The following is a 22,206-nucleotide window of genomic DNA, read 5'->3' as shown; positions in this document are numbered from 1 at the left end:
TCTGTGACAGAGCAAGCAAGGCCCTGTCTGGGGCACTCTCCCTTCCCTGCACAGCTCTTCTTTACACGGTTGGGTATAAACAGTGCCCCAGCCTGGTGCCTCCTCAGCCTGGTGCCTCCTCAGCCTGGTGCCCCAGCCTGGTGCCCCCCTTCCTGCTTTGTGAGTCAGGTGTTTGTTTTTCCTCCTTGGATACTGACATCCCTTTCTTTGCTCTTGAAAACATAACTTTCTGTAGGGTTGCTAGACTTCTGTTACATAATATTGCTGGTACCCAGGGCGTCTGCAGATTGGCAGATTCAAACCTGTCTTTATCTCGGTGTTCTGAGGCTTTTCTAGAAAACAATTCTCCCTGGGTGAAAATGGCCACTTTCCCCTCAGTCTGTCTGTCCTTCTGCTAGGTAACATCACCTTTCCCTTCTTAGACAACGCACACCCATCATCTCTGTAACCCCGGCATAGGGCAGGCTGAGGCAGGAGGATTACAAGTTCAAGACCATCCTGATCTACTCAGAAAGACTTTATTTTACCAGAAGGAGCAGCATCAACCACAAAATGACTTTCTCCAGCATCCCCGTCACCACAGACATCTCTCCCTTCTTGACCGGCCTGTGTCCTTTTTCATCAGTTCTGAGGTGGTGGTTTCGCCTTGGCCTGTGGCGTCATCTCCGTTTGGGTTGCTTGTTTCGTCAGACCTGTCGACTGTAGGACTTTTGTGCATCAGGAGGAGTGGGCGCTGGCTGTCCTGAGCTGCCCTCCCTGTCTGCTAGGGGCTGTGTTTCTCCGTCAGAGACTTCTCGAAAGCCCTACTTTGGCCTTTGTTACTTGTGGACAAACAAGGTCTTGTCACTCAGCTGGTTCCTAGAAGCAACCTCGCTCGATTCTGTGTGGCTCCCATCTCCCTGGAGTCAGCCCTTCAGTGGGTGAAGGGTCGTGTTGGGCCTTGGGATGCCATCACCAGGGTGTTGACTGGATGCCACCTGCTTTGTCTCCTGCATACATGGCCACCTTCTTGGTGTGGCCCTGCAGGGGACCTCAGGCTGTGGCGCCCCACAGTTTGTCTGTGAGCATCTTCCCGGTGGTTCCACTGTCCATTTGTCCCACTGTGGCAAGGGGGAGGAGGGGGGATCTGCAGTGCTGGCCATCTTCCTTGGGGCCTGGGGCAATCCAGCAGGGCATGAGACTCCAGTGCCACCCCCCCCCAACCCCCACCCCCCTGCTCCCGTCACCGCTACACCCGTGTATGCCCTTGCTTGGTGGCGAACAGTGGGGCCCTTTTGGGATCCCCCGAGCTCCTGAAAACCATGCTGTTCCTCCGGCAGCTTTAAATGTGTGGTCATTTTACATGAATTACGGGGGGAAATGGGTGGGAGGTGAATCTAGAACGTATTCCTGTCTTTGTTCCATCCTAGACAGGGTGAGCTCATGCTGTGGACAGGCAGTGCCAGGGTGGGCTTAGTCAGCACAGAGAAACCTCTAAGCTTAGGGTGGGTACAGGACCAGAGCATCCTGGGTCAGGCCAGTCGGGAGCTGGAAGCTGCCTGATATTATGCAGCCCTGGCTGAGTGTCCTGCCCCGTCAGTTCACCTGTGGCATGGAATCTTGCATGCAGTGACTCGTGTGACCTGGGCTGTGTCCACCTTTCATTGGCAACCTGTGTTTTCCTGACTGCCAGGAAGCCAGTGGAGATGTTGTACCTTCCAGGGGAACCTGCTGCTTCACTTGGCCTGCTAGCAAGAGTCATCAAGTCCCTAGTTCTCTGGCTTCCTCCCGTGCTTGGTAGAGGAGAGATCAGGAGAGAGTGGTCAGGCATTTGTTCCTCAGCCTGCAGTGATCTGGATGTCTTTAGCTCTTTCTTCTCCCCTACCCACTTGAGTGGTGATAACTACCTCTCTCAAGCCCAGCACCCAGCCCTTAACTGCTTTTAGCTGTTTGCAGAAACCTGATGTGACCCAGCCTAAATGATGTCTGCTTTCTGCCAGGGTCCTGCTAGAAACATTATCCCTGGCCCTCCCTCTTTTCTCCCAGTGACATTTAACAGTCTCCTATCCCTGAGCTGTGACCTCCTGTCTGGTGTTATGCCCACCTTTCCCAGTCACTAAGTCTGTAACCCTTCAGGGAGTTCAGCTTTCTATGAAAGCCTTGTTAGTGATGGAGTTTTAGCCCCTTCTCCACACCTAGCCCTAAGCACACAAGTTCAAGTTTCCATCTAGTGTGGCCGTGGGATCCTGCCAAATGTAAACCAAGTCCCACGGCTGTGATGCTTAGGCAGTTCAGTGGCCCCTAACTGTCCTGGGTAAGCGTGGATCTCCTTCCTGCTCACACCACCTTATGCCAAGGCCAGGCTACTGCAGTGACAGAGCCCCCAGCATCTGGAGCGTGCCATGGCATACCCACTGGACCAGCCTCACGGAGGCCTCTTCACCCCTCACCCAACAGCATCACCTCTCCAGCAGGCCCTGCTGCCTGCAGCTTCTCTGTGACTCATGCTGTGCTGTGCGGAAGTTGTTGCTGGACCCTGCTGCTTAATGTCACCTAGGGAGACAGTGGGATAGAGATTCTCAGGCCCTGCTCACCATGTAGTGTGACTGTATTCCCCCACTACCTAGGTGGCTGCCAGTGTCCTTGTCTGTCTGCTGACAAGGTGTCAGCACCTCCATGGCCCAGCCGAGGCGCTCAGGTCAGCTGTCTTCCTGATCCAGGACCAATAGGAGCTAAGGAATCAGGACCACATGCGCACACAAGTAAATGACAGTTGTGCCATTGATCATGGGAATCACACCCAGGGCCTCGCCCACACTAGACGCAGGCTCTATACTATGGAGCTTCATTCCCAGCCTCACTGGAGTCTTTTAACATTTGACCACAATCTTCTCTCCTTCACCAGCTTCTTTCCAGAGCCCGACATGAATGGCTACGTGGACTTTTCCCATGGTTCCACCAGCCCCTCCAAGGAGCCAGGGGAGCCTCAGCCCAGCCAGGCTGCGCTTCAGGAAGACGTGGACATGAGCAGTGGCTCCAGCGGAAATGAAACCAATGAGAACTGCTCCACAGGGCGGGACTCTCAGGGCAGTGACTGTGATGACAGCGGGAAGGAGCTGCGGATGCTGGTGGAACCTTCCAACACTCACCCGAGGTAGGTTCAGCCTCAGGCGGGACCCCCACACACAGGACACCTGTGGCTTCCTCCATGTTTTCTGTTGTCCGTCTTCCAGCAGCAAGTGCCAGAACTTGCAGGATTGCTGCACTACTTAATTCTGTAGATAATATTTATTGGGGTCTGTCCTTCCGAATAATGATAATACAGTCATCTTTGCATTTTTGTGTCTGATGCCACTTGACAGTCCGGTGAGATCTTGGAGGTGGCTGCTCACACACCTACAAGGCAGGTCACAGAAAATGATTGCTCTGTTTGCATTTCCATCTCTCCATGCTCAACGCTCCTGATATCTGAAGATGTTATGCTCCAGTCTTAACATAATTTTTCCTTTTTAAAATTTTAATTTTAATGTGTATGGGTGCTTTGCCTTTATGGATGTCTGTGCACCACTTGTGTGCTTGGTGATCACGGAGGATATAAGAGAGCATCAAATCCCCTGGAACTGGAGTTACAGGTGGCTGTAAACAGCCGTGTGGGTGCTGGGAATTGAACCTAGGTCCTCTGGAAGTGCTCTTCACCGAGATGATTCTCCAGCCCCGACTCTTATTTTGTGAGAAGCCGTGGGGGGCCTCAGGCATGCCAGGCAGGTTCTTTACCCCAAAGCCATCACCCAGCACACCCCACTATTCTCTTTAAGTCTCTGGTGTGATGTCCCCAGTCTGTTGTGCTGGCTGGATGGGGGGGAAGAGGCGTATAGAGATCTGTCACTGAGACTGTCACTATCTGTTCTCGCAGCCCTGATGCCTTCAGACTGATGATGACGGAGCCAGAACACAACCCCTCCACAAGCGGCTGCAGGTGAGACCCACCATACTGCCCACCTCATGCCCTTTCAGTGGCGTGGATCCCACCACAGCTTCTCCCTCATGCTCTCTCAAGGGAGGTGGGACCCACCATAGCTCCCACATCATGCTCTTTCAACAAGTTTCAGGACTTCCTCTTAGGCCAGGTTTGAAGGTAACGTGACTCTTAAGCTTGGATAAATCTGTTGGCCTGACCAACACACCAGTCAGTGTGACAGGTGACACCTGCCTGTCACCCAGCCACAGGCCCCCCGTTCCTCTCTGAGCTGGTTGTCCTTGGGCATCAGGTTTCCTCCCAGCTCCCTCTAAGCATCCTTGCCTCAGGCCTGTGTGTCCAGCAGGAACTTCTTCACCCTTTTGCAACAAGTTATCTGTGTGTTCACAGACATTTTCTTATCACTGGGGCAGAAGTCCCCTCTCCAAGGCCTGTGGGCCCTTGGCCACTGAAGTCTCAGGGACCTGACCCATCACTCTTTGGATACCTTCTCCTCAACATAAGCCATTTCCAGCAGCAATTCCTTGCTATCTATCTTTCCTGTCTCCTGCTCGCTCTTTTCTCCTTGGAAACCCCCCCCCCTTTTTTTTTTGTTTTGTTTTTTTGGTTTTTTGTTTTTTTGAGACAGGCTTTCTCTGTGTAGCTTTGGAGCCTGTCCTAGAACTCACTCTGTAGACCAGGCTGGCCTCAAACTCACAGAGATCCGCCTGGCTCTGCCTCCTGAGTGTTGGGATTTAAAGGCGTGCGCCACCACGCCTAGTTGGAGCCCCTTTCTTAAAGGTCCCCCTTCCTCTCTTCTGTTCTCATGGTCCATGCTCGTGTCTCCAGGAGCTATTCTGCTGTCCTTCATACAGTCCTTGTCCCTCTGCATGGGGTAGGGAATGAGATAACCCAGTGGCAAAGCCTACACCACTATACCAAGGGTTGACCAGTGTCCCTCCTAAACGAGGCCCAGCCTGACCCCGGGACAAGGATCTTGTTGAAAGGACTCCTCTCTGGGTGAGAACAGGGATTCTTATCAGTCTGTGGTCTCCTGGAAGGAGGTGTTTAGCCATGTCTCTAGACCTCATTCCTGGCCACAACTGAGAAGGTGTTGCTGGTCCGAGGTGAGGGAGGCCAGGGGTGAAGAATATGGCTGTCCCTGCCCCAGCCACTCTCTTCAAAAGACTCACATTCGATGGCCTTTTTTCTTGAATTCCACAGTAGTGAGCAGTCTGCCAAAGCTGACGCACACAAAGAGCTGATAAGGACACTGAGGGAGCTGAAGGTCCACCTCCCCGCAGACAAGAAGGCCAAGGGGAAGGCCAGCACGCTGGCAACCTTGAAGTATGCCCTGCGGAGCGTGAAGCAGGTGAAGGGTATGTGCACTTTGCACGTCTGTTCACACCCGGTGAAACAAGTGGGGTTTTGTTGATTTGTTTGTTTGCTTCTTTGTGCATATGTGCCCGTGCGTCTCTGTGTGTGGTGGTGGGTAGTGTGTGTGTTGCACTTGTGTGTGGAGTGAGCTATCTTCTTCCATCTTTATGTAGTTCCAGAGATTGAACTCAGGTCTCTAGGTTTGCACAGCAGGAGCCCTTACCCTCTGATCCATCCTTCCAGCCCTCGAAACGTGTTAAATGTCTCAACTGTAGTGTAAATAGTCTCAGCTTTCTAAGACTCATCCCTGAAATGGCAGAAGGAAGCAATACAAATACAATGGCGTTAAAGTCGGTTAAGAACCATGGTTCCTCACTGTTTTCTACTGAACTGGACTTTCAGAGGCAAAACCAAAAATAGGCAGAAAACCCAGTGGATAGGAAAAGTCTATGTACCTCGTAAGCTTCTTGTGGTAAGATCGGGTCATATGCAGAAGTCTAGCGTGTTCTTGGCTCTGGCATTTGTTTGGGACAATGACTGTGAGTTCAGAATGATGGTCACATGAGCTAATGATGGTCACATGGAACTATGAGCTGCATGGGTCAGAATGGAATTGAAATACAACATTCCTGAGGTCTTGTCCACCTTTATCCTGTAGCCTGAAAAAAGAGACAGAGGGGGTTGCCAGCTCTTCGCACTAGCTTTTCTGAAGGCAGGACCTCATGTAGCCCAGGCTGGCCACAAACTCACTGTGCTTGCTGTGTAACTGAGGCTGACCTTGGACTTCTAGAGTCTTTGCCTCCACCTTTCAATTGCTAGGATTAGGTGTGCACCACCGTATCTGGTTTGATGTGATGTTAGGGATCTAACTTAAGGCTTTGTGCAATCTTGGCAAGCATTCTACCAACTGAGCTAAATCCCAGGCAGTGTGTGTGTGTGTGTGTGTGTGTGTGTGTGTGTGTGTGTGTGTGTACCTGAATATATGTATATGCACCGAATGTGTGCAGTGCCAGTGGAGAGCAGAAGAGGGCATCAGATCCTCTGGAACTGGAGTTACAAGCAGTTGTGAGCCGCCATGTAGGTGCTGAGAATTGAACCCTGGTCCTCTTAAGCACCAAGCATCTCTCCAGCCCCTTCCACTAAGGTACTTCTTAATTCATGAATTCAACCCAGGTGACTCATTTCCTGTTCATCTAAAAATGTTTACCTACAGAACCTTTTCTGTCCTGGTAGTAATTTCAACCAAGAAGGAAAGAGACAGGGCACATCAACGCCACCCGTCACCGGGTTCTGTCTCAGGACACCTCTCGCTATCATGCGTGCACAGTCAGGGGCAACTCTAGCCATTAACAGTTCCTATTTTGGGTCCTTCATATAGCAGAATCTGCTGCTGTTTGTGTGTTTGACTTTTAGGAGACAGAATATGGCAGAACATTTTGACAGGCCCGTGAGGAAGGAGACTGAGGCGTCTAAAGACGGACCTGGAAAAGAGCTGTGGTGCTTTCCTGTGCAGGGAGCCCGTGGGTCTCCAGCACCCAGCAGACTCCTTCAGTTGCCCCTGCCCAGGACCTGCGTGGGTCGGCTCCCCATGTCCTCGGGCCATTGCACTTGCCCTTGACTCCCAGACACCGGGAACACTAACCAGGTGGAAAGCAGGCAGCCCATCCTGAGGTTCAGGCCTCAGTCCCCTGGATGGTCATACTGGAAGGCCTCGCTGAAGGAGGCCATTGGAAGAAAGGCCCAGAAACTTTTAGTCAGTTACTGGGCACAGGGACGTGAGCTTTGTGGGTGCTCTGCTGTGGAGAAAACATCTTTCTACAGCCCTGACTCAGTGCTGAGTGCTTAGGCCCTTTTTTTAGTCCCTTTTCTTTTCTTTTCTTTTTTTTTTTTTGTTTTTTTTTTTGTTTTTCGAGACAGGGTTTCTCTGTGTAGCTTTGCGCCTTTCCTGGAACTCACTTGGTAGCCCAGGCTGGCCTCAAACTCACAGAGATCCACCTGGCTCTGCCTCCCGAGTGCTGGGATTAAAGGCGTGCGCCACCACCGCCCTGGCTTTTTAGTCCCTTGTCTTTCCATCCACGGATGGTAGGGGATGTCGCTGGCTATGTGATCCTTTGCAGTGAACAGGTAGAGGCGAGCATCCCACTGGGGCAGAGAGGGCAGGGGCCACGGGCAGGTGATGGGAAAATCAAGCCCCCAGCACCCCTTCACCCATGTGTGGCACCTGTGTGAACCTTTGGTCACAGTCACACACATGTGCTGAAGGCTGAGTACTGCATGTTACAAACACACATTAAAATAGACCAAGCCAAAGAGCTGTGATCTAGGCTTTACAGTCAGCGTTCCCAGCTTGTCCTGTAGCCATCAAGCATGTAGGCCAGGCTTGTGTCCAGTAGTCTAGGGTTGAACTTGTACTTCAGTCTTCTATTTCTAAGTATCTGGACAGCTTTTTGTCAGTCGTGGGCAGGTTGCTGGTGTTGATCTTGGGTCCTTGGAGCTAGCTGTAGAGGCGCTATTCTGCGGTGTGCTGGCCTCTGCATGTTTGGGTGGTCTCTTCAGCCTGAAGCCTCGGTGGGCTCCTCCTTCAGCTGCTGTCCCTTTTGGAAGATGGATGTGGTCTGAAGAGTGCTGTCTGCCAGCCAGTGCTGGTTAGGCTAAACACGTTTGGGAACCTAGTGCTCCAAGGCCGAACCCCACGGTGGAGACCGTGGCTCTGGCGCCTGTGCCTAAGGAAAACCCGGCTCTGTGGAAAGAGCAGCTCAGTGAGTCAGCCCGAGCTTGGAGGCAGCTCGCTCTCTGGGGACTGTTGGTTTCCACGCTTCATGCTTGGCCTCCGCAGTAACTCCAGAACTTGGGAGCTCTGCCAGATCAAGAACTTTCCTAAGCTTTCCAGCAGAGAGCATGCTCAGAAACCTACCAGCCTGTGAAGGTGGAGTAATCAACATCAGATAAGACCCAGCCATGGGTCCAAAGACCTTGCCACCACACTGCAGGGAACACACGCTTGGCTGGATCCCAAGGTCAAACTCCAGGACACAGCCACCCTGGGTTCCATCTGCCCGGGCATGTGGAACTGTAGACACAGGAGTGACTGTTTCACGTCCAGCGAGAGCTGCTGTGGCTGGCCTCCCCCAGTCCCCCACAGACAGGAACTCATATCACGGCCACATTTGCAGGAGCTGCTCACGGCACTTTCCAGTGTGGCTTCTGGGACCTGTTCCTCTTTCAAGCCGTGGATTCTGCCTGTGTGGAAATCCCAAAAGGGACCACCAAGGCTCCAGTGCAGGGGCTACTGCTGTGGTCCTGAGTGAGACCATTGTGGTTGCATCATACTTTGGGGCCCTATGGACCCTTATGACTTAAAGTAATTTATTTATCAGTTTTTAAATTTGTGACACAGGCCTGGCGTGCCAGAGAAAGTCTCCGGTCTGCTCTTGAGTGCTGGTCACTTATGTCTACACTCCCTGGATCCAAAATATTCTACCCCATCCCACTTGTTCATTTGAGGAACATGGACCGCGCCTGCAGGGGCCGGGAACAGTGCGCTGTCGCGTTGGTCCCACCTGCTGACCACGGTCCCGTTTCTCCTCTAGCTAACGAGGAGTACTACCAGCTGCTGATGTCCAGTGAGAGCCAGCCCTGCAGTTGTGATGTGCCCTCCTACACCATGGAGCAGGTTGAGGGCGTTACCTCGGAGTACATCGTGAAGAATGCTGTGAGTGTTTTGACAGGGCATGAGTCCTCCCTTGGGTGAGCCAGCTGGTCCACTGTCAGGAAGCGGGTCCACTCCTCTCGATAAAACAAAATCACAGAGTTGGCGATTCTGAGGTGAAGTCATGTTCTAGACTTCTGCTCTCTCCTGGGAGATGGCCTAGCTCCTTGAGCCTTCCTGTGATCAGAGGGGCAGGCAGCTCTGCAGGCCACCCCCAGAACCTGAAAGAGACTAGCTGGAGCAGGTCATTCTGCCATGCCAGGGGAGCTAGCAGAGGAGCGGGGGAAGGCTGGCCTAATGTGTCATTCCTGATGGTGTTATGATGGATGTCTGCACTGGAACAGGAAAGTCAATGTGGCCAGGTTTGAGGAGGCTCAGACACCCCCCGCCCCCAATCCTCATGTTGGGGTGCTCCCACTAGCCTTATAGCTGGTCAGTCTCTACTGACGATAATCACCTGATCATGTTCTCCATTTCCAGGATATGTTTGCTGTGGCTGTGTCCCTGGTGTCTGGGAAGATCCTGTACATCTCTAATCAAGTTGCCTCCATTTTTCACTGTAAGAAGGATGCCTTCAGTGATGCCAAGTTTGTGGAGTTCCTGGCTCCTCATGATGTCAGTGTGTTCCACAGCTACACCACCCCTTACAAACTTCCGCCCTGGAGTGTGTGCAGTGGATTAGGTGAGGTCCTGGCCGCAGTGCCTTGTCTCCTCTGAGTAGGAGCATGGAGAAGGCTGGTGGCATGGCGGGAGGTTGGGAGCTGGCCCCCATCTCAGCTATGTCAAAATGGCCCGCGGAGCCCTCCTGATGGGCGGCCGGCCGTTCACTGATCTGTCTAGGGTAAGAGGCAAACAGTCGTTTGTCTCCAGAATAAATAGCCAACTCGTGGTAAACGCCAGAGAGATTTCAAAATCAGGCATTGTTAAATGAAGTTATGCTGAGTATGTCAGGAACCCTGACATAACTACAATGTGGGGAGATGGGGTGCATCCTGCAAGGCTGAGGAATGGTAAGTGGCGCGCCAGCCTCCTGCAGGCAGTTAATCCCCTTGTGGCCTCAGCTGCCACATTGGACAGGTGTGACATTTGTCAGGGTGACTTCTCGGGGCTCTTCACCTTGGCTGGAGGCAGGTCCAGAAGTGTAGGTTATAAGCTCTCTGGGCTTGCACGGCGCTCTCCCTGCTCACTAGCAAGTGTGTATGCCTCCTGTGTGCTCCACCCATGTCCAGGCTCCTTGCCCTGGCCCAGCCCTTCTTATCTGGCATCCAGGCCACTCTATGCCTTCTCTCCCTGGATCCAGGCATTCTCCTTGTGCCCTTCCGGCTCCACTGCCCTCCCACCCCCATCAGTCAGCTGTAGTTTGAGTGTGGTTTGTCCCCTCCAAAACTTGTGCTGAATTTTGCTGATGTCACAGTACTGAGGTGGGACCTTGAGGTGATGAGGTCGTGAAGAGGGACTAATGCCTTTCTCCTGGGTCAGAGTCTCACCTGGCACCGAGGGGTGGGTCACTCTAAAGCAAGGTTGTCCCTAGTGTCCTCCACACTGTTTCCCTTCGTGACTGGAAGCAGTGTGTGGACCTTCCCAGCAGCTCAGCCAATCCTTACACTGTGCTGTCGGACTTTCCGGCCTCTAGAACCATGAGCTTCCTCCTAAGTCATCTGTGACCGATTGTCATAGCAACGGAAAACAGACTGAAACAGTCCGAGGGCCAGGAGCTGGGTGCTGCTGCAGAGGTACCTGAAAAAGCAGTGACCAACTTGGAACTTGGGAGTGGGGAGCAGCTGAAGGGTTTCCAAGTGAAGACCAGAAAAGGCCTGAGTGTTGAGAGCAGTTCTGGTGTGGGGGCGGGGCAGACAGGACTGCTGGGGAAAAGCTCTGATTTGCATACGGGGCTGAGGCCGGCCTGCTGATGGAAGTGTGGAGGGAGTTATCGCAGTCTGGCCACAGACAGAGAGGAAAGGAATGCAGGCCGCAGCCAAGCAGATTGCTAAAGGTTTCCATGGGTAGGAGATGAACAGGAGAAGACCTCCTCACCCCAGGAAAAGCCCTGACGGCACATCAGAGATCTTCAAGGATGCTTCTGCTCCCTGCAGCCACACTTGGCTCTCTCCAGCTCTGGCCGTGGCCCTGCCTCTGCTCCAGGGGCTGTGAGCCTAGGCCTTGGCAGGGTCCTTTCTGCAGACAGGAAGATGATGGCTTCCTGGGCCACAGGGCAGAGATGATGCAGAGAATATGACCAAGGCTGTGCCAGGCAGCGCTGGCAGGGGCTGCCACCCTGGGAAGCCAGAGCAGCTATCAGAGCTACCAGAGAGGGGCAAGCCACACATCCCAGGAAAGCCATAGGCAACCCTAACAGCCCAAGCTGGACTGAGCCCAGCAAACCATGGGTCCGGGCTGCTTGGTTCTTTGGGAACCCAGTCTTACCCACTCGTATCCAGTGTGCAGGAGGTGGTCTCTGGGGAAACATGATGGACCCTACAGCTTTAGGACAAGGTCTGTGGACCCCGATTTCAGACTTGCCTGAGGCCTATCACCCCTCCTCCTGGCCGGCCTTCCTCTGGAACAGCATGCCTATCCAAAACCCTCTTCCCTTAAAGCAGATGGTTAGTCTGAGCTCACAGTTGGACTTGGGACTTTCAGGTCGGCACTAGAGACTATGGGATGGAATTGATTATCGTTTGCATTGTGAGAAGAGCATGAGCTGTGGCAAGCCAGCTGAGCCACCACCTGTGGCCTAGACATGGGCTGCCCCTCTCAAACTCATGCTGAACTGTAGGGTCACTTGTGAAACGCTGAGTGACTGGTCTTTAAGGGGTGACTGAGTCCCTCGGAGGAGACTGGATTACCGTGACCACTGGGTCCCACCACACTGGCAGCCCCTCTCACCTGCCCTTGTGGCTGAACTTTGCAAAGCTTTGTTCTGTTCTGCCAACTTACTGTGAAGACTCTGACCCTGGGGTGGGGGGGCTGCCATGCTTCCAGGGTCACAGCACTGCCACTGGCAGTGGGGGTTGAGGGGAAGCTAGCCTCCACCATCATAGACAAGGCTAGCCAGCAAAAGAGTTCCTTGGTGCCTGTCCACACATGGCTGACGGACGATCACAGCCCCTTATGGGCTTTTAATGTCCAGAGCTGGAGCTGAACTGAAGACTGTTGTAGCTTCTGAGGAGCGAGGATGGAACTCAGATTGCTGTGGCCTTGTGACCAGGAACTACCTGCTGTCTTTGTCTGGGGCCGGCAGGTCACTGATCTCTGCTCACACAACGGCCTCTCGACCCTTGTCGTCACATCACCACTGGAATCTGGCCAGTGTGAGGAGTTCCCCTCCTCCCCATCCCTGTTCTGTCAGCATCAGAGCTGGACACTGCCACTCTGTCCTCCACCGTGACAAATGTACCCCTGCAGCAGGCAGCCTGGGGTAGACGCACCATTTGTTTGAGGGTTCCTCTGAAGGAGGTTGTCTACTTTCTCCTAAACCCAGAGACAGGGCTGACTGTTAAACGTTCGCAGTGTGAGTTATGGGGGCATGGTTCAGGATTGTGGAAAGGAAATGGCTTGGCATGTGGATGGACAGCCAAAGTACGGTCTAAATAGGAAAGAGAGTCTGGCCACCTCACAGGGGGCTTTGCAGGCTGCTAATTCTGTATCGTTTTCTGTAACTGGTCATTTCCTGTGTTTCTTCATTTCTTTTGAATGAAAGAAATGCTGTATGTAAGCTGAAGTCTAAGGTCTTTGTAACCTTCAAACTGTTATAGAGACACCTGCTTCCCTTCCCTGACGTGAGGTCCAGCGAACTCACGTTTCCCAAGACATTGTAAATATAAAAGTAAGTTGATATTTTACCAAGTGTTGATATTTTCAAATGCCTTGTGTCCCTTCTATTAGAAGCAAGTATTTCAGAAGTGGCGGTGTGAATGCTCAGGGATTTGTCCATAAGTACACGCAGTAGTGTGTCTTCGGCAACTGAACTGCCAGTGTGTCGGTCACACGTTTGTTAGCTCTTGCCAGTAATCCTAGCACTAGAGAGGCAGAAGGTGACGGATTGTCTCGAGTTCCAGGCCCACCAGGGCTACTTAGCAGAACCCTGTTTCAAAAAGAAAAAACAAAACTCCTAAAGCCGTGGCTGTAAACTTGTAGGACAGTGTAATTTGGTGTACAGCACACCTTGGAATTGAATTGAATCTAAAATCTCTATGAAGGACTCACTTTGTACTTGGCCCAGCTCACAATGTACACCTCCATTTGACTCTGTGTTTGTTGACTTGGGTGAATGACTCTGGGTTTTTCTTGTAGATTCTTTCACTCAAGAGTGCATGGAGGAGAAATCTTTCTTCTGCCGTGTTAGGTAAGTTCAGTCTTCCTAACTCAGAAAGCAATATGTATTGTATGTGTACACACATACACACACACACACACACACACACACACACACACACACACACACACACTGAGAGTGAGACCAGACACAGTGTCTGCGGAGCCTGGGTGAAACTCACTTGAATGAGTTACAAGATACCTGTGGAAAGGGAGTGCAAAGTGGGTAAATCAACCTGCTCTTCCCCCCTCCCCCTCCCCGAGTCCCCCCACTGGCCCTCTGCTGCTGAGGAAGACATTCTCTAGGGCCGTGGGCCAGGCACTGCACTAGCCCTGAATGCGCACCTGCATTTCTTTGATTAGAGTCACAGTGTTCCTTGCAGGCTCTTGGTGACCACCTGAGCATCCGGGACAAGGTCAGCCATGACCCCAAGGAGAGTTGGGCCCAGAGCGCCTCTAAGGAAGCAACTTCCATTTTCTAGTTGCTTTGTCCTAATCTAACTGCAAATTGCTGAGGAGGAAGGATGGAAGGCCTCCCGCCGCCCGTTGTGTGGACTCTGACCATTGACCCTTCAATGGGGGTCTAATGGAGGAGGCTAAGGGTGAGCACGGGCCAGCTTCTCCAGTGGGTACAGCTGTGTGCTGCCTCCGGCCTGGCCTAGGTTCCCACCAGAGACTTTGCTGTGGCGGCCTGGCTCGACACCCTTGGCATCTGGTACAATAAATGGAACGATTGCGTAGCCCTCACAAACAGCCAGGGGTGGGGCTACCAGCAGGAAAGGCTTTTCTTTGTCACGGCTCAGAGCCTGGACCCTCACCCCTCTCCACCCCTCTCTCTCCAGTGTTGGGAAACACCACGAGAATGAGATTCGCTACCAGCCCTTCCGCATGACACCCTACCTGGTCAAGGTGCAAGAGCAGCAGGGGACCGAGAGCCAGCTCTGCTGCCTGCTGCTGGCAGAGAGGGTACACTCGGGCTATGAAGGTACAGCCATGCCTGACCAGGGAGCACCCGTGTTAGCCCATCCTTGCCTGTGGTCCACACACGATGTCTAAAAAGTACCTAGCTGCTCATCCGCCTTGGCGTCTCCCTCACCTTGTCCGCCTCCATCTCCCCTAAATTCAGCACAGTTCTCTTTGTGATCTGGCTCTCCCCACAGTCACCAAGGCACTTGTGTCCCTACCCATGTCCCCTCTCCCCTCCCCTAGCCCTGCTGCCTTTGATCTACAAAGTGTCACCAGCCCTGACAGATCCGAGGCCCCATATCCCTCCCGTCTTTGTCCCTCATCCTGGCCTCTGCCTCGTGACATCTCAGCACCCCCAGGACCCCACATTACTCCTTCAGCCTCCAGTGCTGGGCCATCTTCATTCCTGCCTTGGCCCATCCTGACTTCCGTCTGTACCGCCTTCCCTCTGCCTGGCTTTCACGGCAGCTCAGCCTATGGCCATCCAGCTGTCCTAATGCTGTCCCACCACGAAGGGCTCCGTAGGCCACCCTGCCTCCTGACAATCATGGAGCCCAAGGGAAGCTGTGCCATCCCGATTGCCTTCTTGGGATCCCTCTTAAGCAACTGTTTTCTGATACCACCGTCTTGTGGCTACTCCAGTTGTCTAGCCCGAAGCTGTTTGTTTTCTGTGTATCAACTCTAGTGAAGCTGTTTGTTTTCTGTGTATCAACTCTGGAGTCACAGGACTTCAGATCCCCTGAGGGGTAGCCCCACCCTACCCCAGGAACGTTTAGACTGCTTTCCCTGGAATTGCCATCTTTGATTACGCACAAGGTTTTTGTTTTGTTTTTACAAAGCACCTCCTAAAAGTGATAGTGTGTTCTAATGTGATTTTTCTCTAGCACTGTGGTGTATCTCTGCATCCAGAACATTCTCTTCCAAATGCTCATTAAGAATGTAGACAGGAGGAACAAGTTGTAATCCCAAATTATGAGTGTCCTCCAAGAACCAAAGATTTTAGAATTGGTGGTTGAGGAAAACACTGGATATATGACTTCCTGTGTGGAATGTTCTGTCTTTGGCCACCCTGGAAACTGTCAAGTTCTTCAGGGCAATGGCCTTGGCAAACTATAAGTCCAAACTTGTAACTTGTGACTCATTTTTCTAAAGGTCATTGTAGTTTCATCCTATGCACCATGAAGGTGGTCTTCTGTCCTGGGTCCACAGGTCTCAGGTAGCATGGCAGCTCCCATTGGCCACCCCAGAGAGGTCAGGAGGCTGCTAGTGTCGGGCTGGATGGGGCCCCGCCCTGATTTCAGCATGGTGGCTCAGTTGTTGAATCTGTCTTCTCATTTTCTCCTTGGCTGCCCCGTACTCTCAGTCCTTATGGTTTTTTCCCTGGTCAAAATGGAACTGCGTGTTTCTTACAAGTGGGAATTCTGTTCTTTCAGCCCCTAGGATTCCTCCCGAGAAGAGAATTTTTACAACAACGCACACACCAAACTGCTTGTTCCAGGATGTGGATGAAAGGTGAGTCGTGTCCCGCTGCTCACACCTGCCTCCCACTGTCACTTGTCTGGAGCTAGGGGCCATTGTCATGTCAATGCTGGGACACATGCTCAGTGTCTCCTCACTGTCTCAGTAATTACCAGAGAGATAAAAATGAACTTTTTGGCTTTTTTGCTGTTGTTGTTTTAGTTTTTTGGTGTGTGTGTGTGTGGTTTTTTTTGTCTGTTTGTTTTTCAAGATGAGGTTTCTCTGTGTAACCTCCCTGGTTGTCCTAGAACTCACTCGGTAGACCAGGCTGGCATCAAACTCAGAGATCCGCCTGCCTCCACCTCCCGAGTGCTGGAATTAAAGGTGTACAGCTGAACTTTTTTGCTTTTGACATCGTCGCTGAAGACAAGGTTTCATGTTATTTTTGTCTACACAGTAATCAACAAAAATGTATGACTGCACTGTTCTGCGACCCAGTGATGTCTCAGTGAGACCACAGACACTGTTGTGATTCTGTTACCTAGTGACAAGGCTGTCATCATGCCATCCTGTGGCAGTTAGAGTGGCCTCGCTGTGCACGGTACAGCACCGTGCTTCTGGCTTATGTATTTACGCCTTGTCGCTTTAGCAGGTGTTCCCCTGGGGTGCCCTGTAGCAGCCTACACTTCCGTGGGCCCTGGGTTTCTTGATTGCATCAGCAGTCACACCTGGTGACCAACCTGTGCTGGGCGGGTTCGGCTTTGTTTCCTGACACTGCCTATGACAACAGAATTGCCTTATGATGCTTTTTTCAGATTCTGCCCCACTGTTACAGGACACGTGACCATACAGGCAATGAAATTACACTCAGAGTTCCTAAGATGCAGCTGTGGTGGCACAGATTGATCTCAGCCCTTAGGAGGCTGAGACAGGAATAATCGGGAGTTCAAGATCCTACTTCAAAAACATGAAAGCAGGAAAAGAAACACCACAGTTTATAAGAAATGAACATTGTAAATGGGGCTTTCTGGAGAACTGGAGATGATTTCAGTTGTGCCTGCCTTTATCACCCTGTTTAAACTCTGCCTAGTGGGTGATGGTACCCTCAGGGATGGGGTGCCAAGGGCTAATGACGGGCAGATGCCATTGGCAGGACCTCAGCAGGAACCTGTCTTCCAGGGTCCCTCCACACCTTTTCTCAGCTCCTCGGGTTGTCTCTCTGAACCTGCGGTGGAGGGTACCATAGCTGGTGTGAGCAGGCCTGGTGGACTCAAAAGTACTTGGTTCTGAGCAGGTTGTGGTCCACCGTGTGCCTTCCCCCAGCTCTTTGACAGATGCAGAGATGGGAATCAACTGGCTGTCGGGAGCTGTTTGGAGAAACGTGTCCTCAAAAAACCCACAGGAAGTGGACGGAGAGCCAGATCAAGTCACCCCCTAGATTCTGGAGGATTGGGTCCTCCTCCTTTGTCTACCTGGCCAGGGTCACAAATCCCCTTTTCAGAGTCATGCCGCACTGCCTGCTGGGAGGTTCTGCTCTGTAGGCAGCCAAAGACCTGCCACCCCTGGCCTAGGTTGCTGGGTATGTCGTGCAGATCCCCTGTGGCCCAGGTACCAGAGGGACACTATCAGATGCAGAATCCCGGGCTGAGTGCACAAAGCCACCTAAGAGGCTACCATTACTGCATAGGTCTAAGGACTGTGTGCACACTGCCACATGTTTTGCCCCAGCTGTGAGGCAAGTAGACAGGCTAGTGCCTGTGGGAAGCAGTCTGCAGAGTTCTGCCTCGTGAGTGGAACCTACGCCAGGGCCCCTTCACGGAACCCTGCGGTCAGGGGCAGGCATAGGGCCCTTCCTCCTTAGCTTTGTTCCTCCTTTCCTCTCCTCCTCCTCCTCCCCGGCTCCTCATCCTCTTCCTCTTTCCCCCTTCTTCCTCCCCTCCCCCAGTTCCTTCAGCCAGGCTTGTATTGGGAGGGCGCCAAGGACATTCTGTACACTCTGTCTGAAAGGAAACAGGAGGCTGAGAGTATGCCTCAGACACTGAGGATAAAGTCAGAGTCACTCCGTAGCCCGAGAAGGTTCTAGTCTTAGGTTTTGTGTAGAAGGGCCTTCCGCTGGAGCAGAGGGCAGTTTGAGGAATGCAGAGATGCTTGGGGGAAAGTGAGGCTGCTGAGCTAGATGCGAACAGTCATAGAGGGCTGCTTCGGTTCCACCCCTACAGTGACCAAGGACCAGCCCAAACCACCAAGGGACCTCCACTTTACAGAAGCACAGGCCAGCACTGAGCAAGGGTCCCAGCCAGTCATGGGGACTCCCAGGGGAGCCACAGGAAATGACGTGACCCAGGGGTCAAAGTGACAGAAGGAATATCTTCTGACTTAGAAAGGACAGCTTCCAGACAACACCTGTTCAGCTGAGACTCACAGCAAGCTGATCAGTATTAGAAAGGTATTAGAAAAAGGAAAATCAACATGCCGTCATGATGTATTCTTTGGGGAGGTCAAACACCATGCCGTCGCTGACAGCCTCCTTACTGTCAGACCCGCAGAGATGCTGGAGACCCCAGCTGCTGCAGAGCTGAAAGACACGCTGCCTCTGCTGTGTTTCCGTTTGGGGGGCTTTGGAGCCGTGTCTGTCTCTGAAGGAGGAGGTTCCCTGAGATGGCCGTCCCCGAGAGTCTGCTGTCTCTGCCCGACACCTGTATTCCATATGCTGACTGCCATGTCCCCTTGCCTTGCAGGGCAGTCCCCCTCCTGGGCTATCTACCTCAGGACCTGATCGAGACACCTCTGCTCGTGCAGCTCCACCCCAGCGACCGGCCCTTGATGCTCGCCATCCACAAGAAGAGTAGGTCGTCTTCTTTCAGCCCTGAGACTGTGTGCTATGGTGCTGGCAGGGGTCAGAACCACTGGGGATGCTGAGCCCTGGGGTCATCAGCCCTAGGTGGGCAAGGGAGAAGACAGCCCGTAAAGGGCCCTTGGCAACTCATTGATAGTATTGGTGTCCATGGATATGGGGAGACCAGCAGAGCTGTGGGGCAGGAAGGTTCTGACCATCCTCGGGAGTAGACTGCACAGGATCTCTCCAAACCAATCCTCTCAGTGGGTAACACGGAGAGATTCATGTCCTGAAGTAGGTGGTTTCCTCTGTTGGGAACCACCCCAGGTATGATTTGAAGCAGACATGGGAGTTGAAAGCAGTGGCTTTGAGGAGGTGACCTTGGCCTGCCGGTGCGTGTCTGTTTTCTACCTCCCACACCAGCCCTGAGACCTGTTTCTTACCCCCTAGTCCTGCAGGCCGGCGGACAGCCTTTCGACTATTCTCCCATCCGATTCCGCACCCGCAATGGGGAGTACATCACACTGGACACCAGCTGGTCCAGCTTCATCAACCCCTGGAGCCGCAAGATATCCTTCATCATCGGGAGGCACAAAGTCAGGGTGTGAGTGCTCCCAGGGTTCCTCTCTGGGTTTTGAGGGGTCCTGGCCTTTTCTCACTTCCCACCAGCAGAGGGCAAAGATGGGGTCCTCTCCCTGTTGGAAGCCGATGGCCACGCACATAGGCAAGGGGTGACCTTCCCCGGGTGGGAGGAACTCATCCAGGCCCATGTGGCAGCTGGGGGTCTGTGGGGTGGAGATAGAGATTCCAGCCTGAGTGGCAGTGTGGGTGCCACATTCAGGCCAGACAGGCCCTTCTGATGAGTCGAATTAAATTCACACAGGGGCCCTTTGAATGAGGACGTGTTTGCAGCCTCTCCATGCCCTGAGGAGAAGACTCCGCACCCCAGCGTTCAGGAGCTCACAGAGCAAATCCATCGGCTGCTGATGCAGGTGGGTGCCACCCTAGGTGTGTTCTGTTCTGCCCCCATTTGTCTGCCTAGGTGGGCCAAGTTTGGATAGTGTGGTTGGCCTGAGAGCCACCAAGTACCCTCAGGTTTTCCTAGCCTTTCTTCCACGTGTGAGCCATGACCTTGAACGAGCAGTTGAAGGCTGTCCAGACCCCACAGCTTGTCATACAGTTCCAATGTGATTTCCATTGGTGTAAGGCTCACTCTCTCCCAAAATACTATCACCGGCACCGGGACTTAGTGTCGTCACACTCCAGCAGAATCAGTTTAACTACAGGCAGTCCCACAACTGAGTCAATGTCCCTTCTTGGTTATAGAATACAAAGTGTAACTGTAGTTGAATCAGTTCTATGTTTTTAAAACTTGGATAGGCTTCAAAAGACCTCAGCTGTGCAATGATCAGCTAGTTGAACACATTCCTTTTAAGGGGGTCTCCTTGGTGGCTGCATGTCTATAGATGAAGGCCAGACATCCAGGGTTTAAGCTCCCCTCCATTTATCTTCTCTCTGTGACCTTGGGCAAGCTGAGACCAGTGTGGCCTGTGGTGACCTCCTCTGTACCTTTCCACCGTGTCCACAGCAATCTGTTTGCTCTTCCCGCAGCCTGTCCCCCATAGCGGCTCCAGTGGCTATGGGAGTCTGGGCAGTAATGGGTCCCACGAACACCTGATGAGCCAGACATCCTCCAGCGACAGCAATGGTCATGAGGAGTCCCACCGGAAGAGATCCGTACGTCCCTCTCTGTTCTTCCCCCGAGAATGCAAGCTCAGCAATGCATGTCCTAAGAGAGAAAGCATGATGGGAAATAGCCAGGCAGTGGCTGAAGCCAGTGGCTCAGTCGCCTTCTCCTCTGGCTCGATTCTCCTGAGATTCACTTCATATTTCAAGTGGAAGCAGCTACCGTGTAGTTGAACATGTAAAGGAAAATGACTTCGGTGGGCAGAGCAGGGGAATTAACAGCTTAGCTGGAGGGTGGTGAAGAAGCGTCAGCATTTCCTCTGCTCTGTGCTACCCTTGGGGGTCCATCACGAGAGCTGGCGCCAGCTCCATCTGGCTCCTACAGGATTTCCGAATCTGGGTTGGAGTGTAGTGAGTACCGTCTCTGGTGATCACGTGTCCAGCATGTGCATGTTCCCTGGTTCTAGCCCAGAGACACGAAGGTTCCCTGAGTTATAATTGTCCATACTGCTCGGCTGATGTTGGCTGTTCCTCACTGTGGGGGATGGAGAGAAGAGGGTCTCCTAGAATGAATAACGTGTTCCTTATTGTTTTTCTTCAAGGGAATTTTTAAAAATAGTGGCAAGATTCAGACCAAAAGTCACTTTTCTCATGAGTCTGGAGAACCTAAGGAACCATCTGTTGCAGGTAAAAAAGATGTCCTCTGGCTCCTCCCTCCCTCTCAGGAGTTCTTTCTCACTTTTCCGTAGTAAATCTACATTTATTCTGATTTTTAGAAAGGAAACAAAAGAAACCCCACGTTCCTTTGCTTGTGTCTTAGAATGGCAGAGGAAAGGACCTGGGGTGCTGGCTTATTGCTCTGTGTGAGGGCTGGAAGGTCACCTCCTGGGTGTGCTTTACCCCATCCTTGCTCAGCAAAGAAATAAGGGCAGCCCCACTGTGTTTGACCAACAAGTGCAGATCCGACTGTCCAGGACGCCCTTGTTACCCTGTGGACCCCTAGGACGTGGAGTGCATGTTTCCCGTTCCCATGACCTGCCTACTGACTGCACTGGGAGCTGTGGCCACAGGGAGTGGGGTGCCTTATTTCTTCACTCTGCAGAGTAGCTGTGTGACCACGTGCTCACATTTCATACACCTAGCACCTGCACGCACATCTGTGCGCAGTGCCCAGGTGCTTGCAGCTCTCAAAACAAGACTATGAACAGTAAGGTGCTGGGTGTTGGGGATACACCAGTGAGTGAGATACAGCTCATTGCTCAGGATCCCTCGGGATGGCAAGCATGGGGTTCCTATGGTGAGCACAAACAGAATCCACAGCCTGGTGCCTGGGCAGCAATTGCTGTACGGCTCATTTTCACTAAGTCATGTTTGAAAATCGGCCCTGTGGTTCAGTGGTTTGAGTCTTGCTACCTTTCTTCCCTAGATACTAAAGCAGAAAGATACAAATTCAAGGCAAGGCTGGTTCCATAGTTTAAGGTCAGCCTGCCTGGTGGGTGACTTAGTGAGACCCTATCTCCAAAAACAAACAAAAGCCAGATGTGATGCCACACACCTTTAATTCCAGCACTTCGGAAGCAGAAGTAGACAGATCTCTGTGAGTTCGAGGCCAGTATGGTCTACATAACAAGTTCCAGGCCAGTCAGGATTGCAGAGTGAAAATTTGTCTCCATATAAATAAGCACCTATCTAATGGTGAATAGGCCACAGAGCTATTTATGATAGATTACTTGGGCCGCAAATGAAAGACCGTATGTTCTGTCTCACCTGCCCTGCTCAGGAGGATAAGAGACAGGGTCTGATTGGTCACCAAATTCAAGATATTAAGACCATCCTCCTCCCCCTAAGCTCTGAGCCCTGAGAGTGGCCCTGGCATGTGCTGTTAAGCCCAGAGGGAAACAAGCTCTGCCTGGGTGACAGATTACT

The 22,206-nt window shown here is 52.5% G+C and overlaps 1 protein-coding gene across 1 annotated transcript in view; it reads left to right on the top strand.

Annotated features, from left to right (window-relative positions):
• Positions 1-22,206, top strand: part of Per2 (period circadian regulator 2) — a 43,389-nt gene that overhangs the window by 5,542 nt on the left and 15,641 nt on the right. Inside the window, exons 2-14 of the mRNA XM_028880350.2 lie at positions 2,885-3,133; positions 3,893-3,955; positions 5,159-5,313; positions 8,902-9,023; positions 9,501-9,702; positions 13,314-13,365; positions 14,177-14,319; positions 15,734-15,812; positions 18,497-18,603; positions 19,045-19,198; positions 19,478-19,586; positions 20,206-20,331; positions 20,883-20,967. Of these exons, the coding sequence (XP_028736183.1) occupies positions 2,904-3,133; positions 3,893-3,955; positions 5,159-5,313; positions 8,902-9,023; positions 9,501-9,702; positions 13,314-13,365; positions 14,177-14,319; positions 15,734-15,812; positions 18,497-18,603; positions 19,045-19,198; positions 19,478-19,586; positions 20,206-20,331; positions 20,883-20,967 (1,627 nt within the window). The 5' untranslated portion in view covers positions 2,885-2,903. The remainder of the gene's footprint in view (positions 1-2,884; positions 3,134-3,892; positions 3,956-5,158; positions 5,314-8,901; positions 9,024-9,500; positions 9,703-13,313; positions 13,366-14,176; positions 14,320-15,733; positions 15,813-18,496; positions 18,604-19,044; positions 19,199-19,477; positions 19,587-20,205; positions 20,332-20,882; positions 20,968-22,206) is intronic.

Source organism: Peromyscus leucopus, chromosome 13 (genome assembly GCF_004664715.2).
Source record: "Peromyscus leucopus breed LL Stock chromosome 13, UCI_PerLeu_2.1, whole genome shotgun sequence".
NCBI lineage: Eukaryota > Metazoa > Chordata > Mammalia > Rodentia > Cricetidae > Peromyscus > Peromyscus leucopus.
This window is presented reverse-complemented; position numbering and strand designations above follow the sequence as displayed.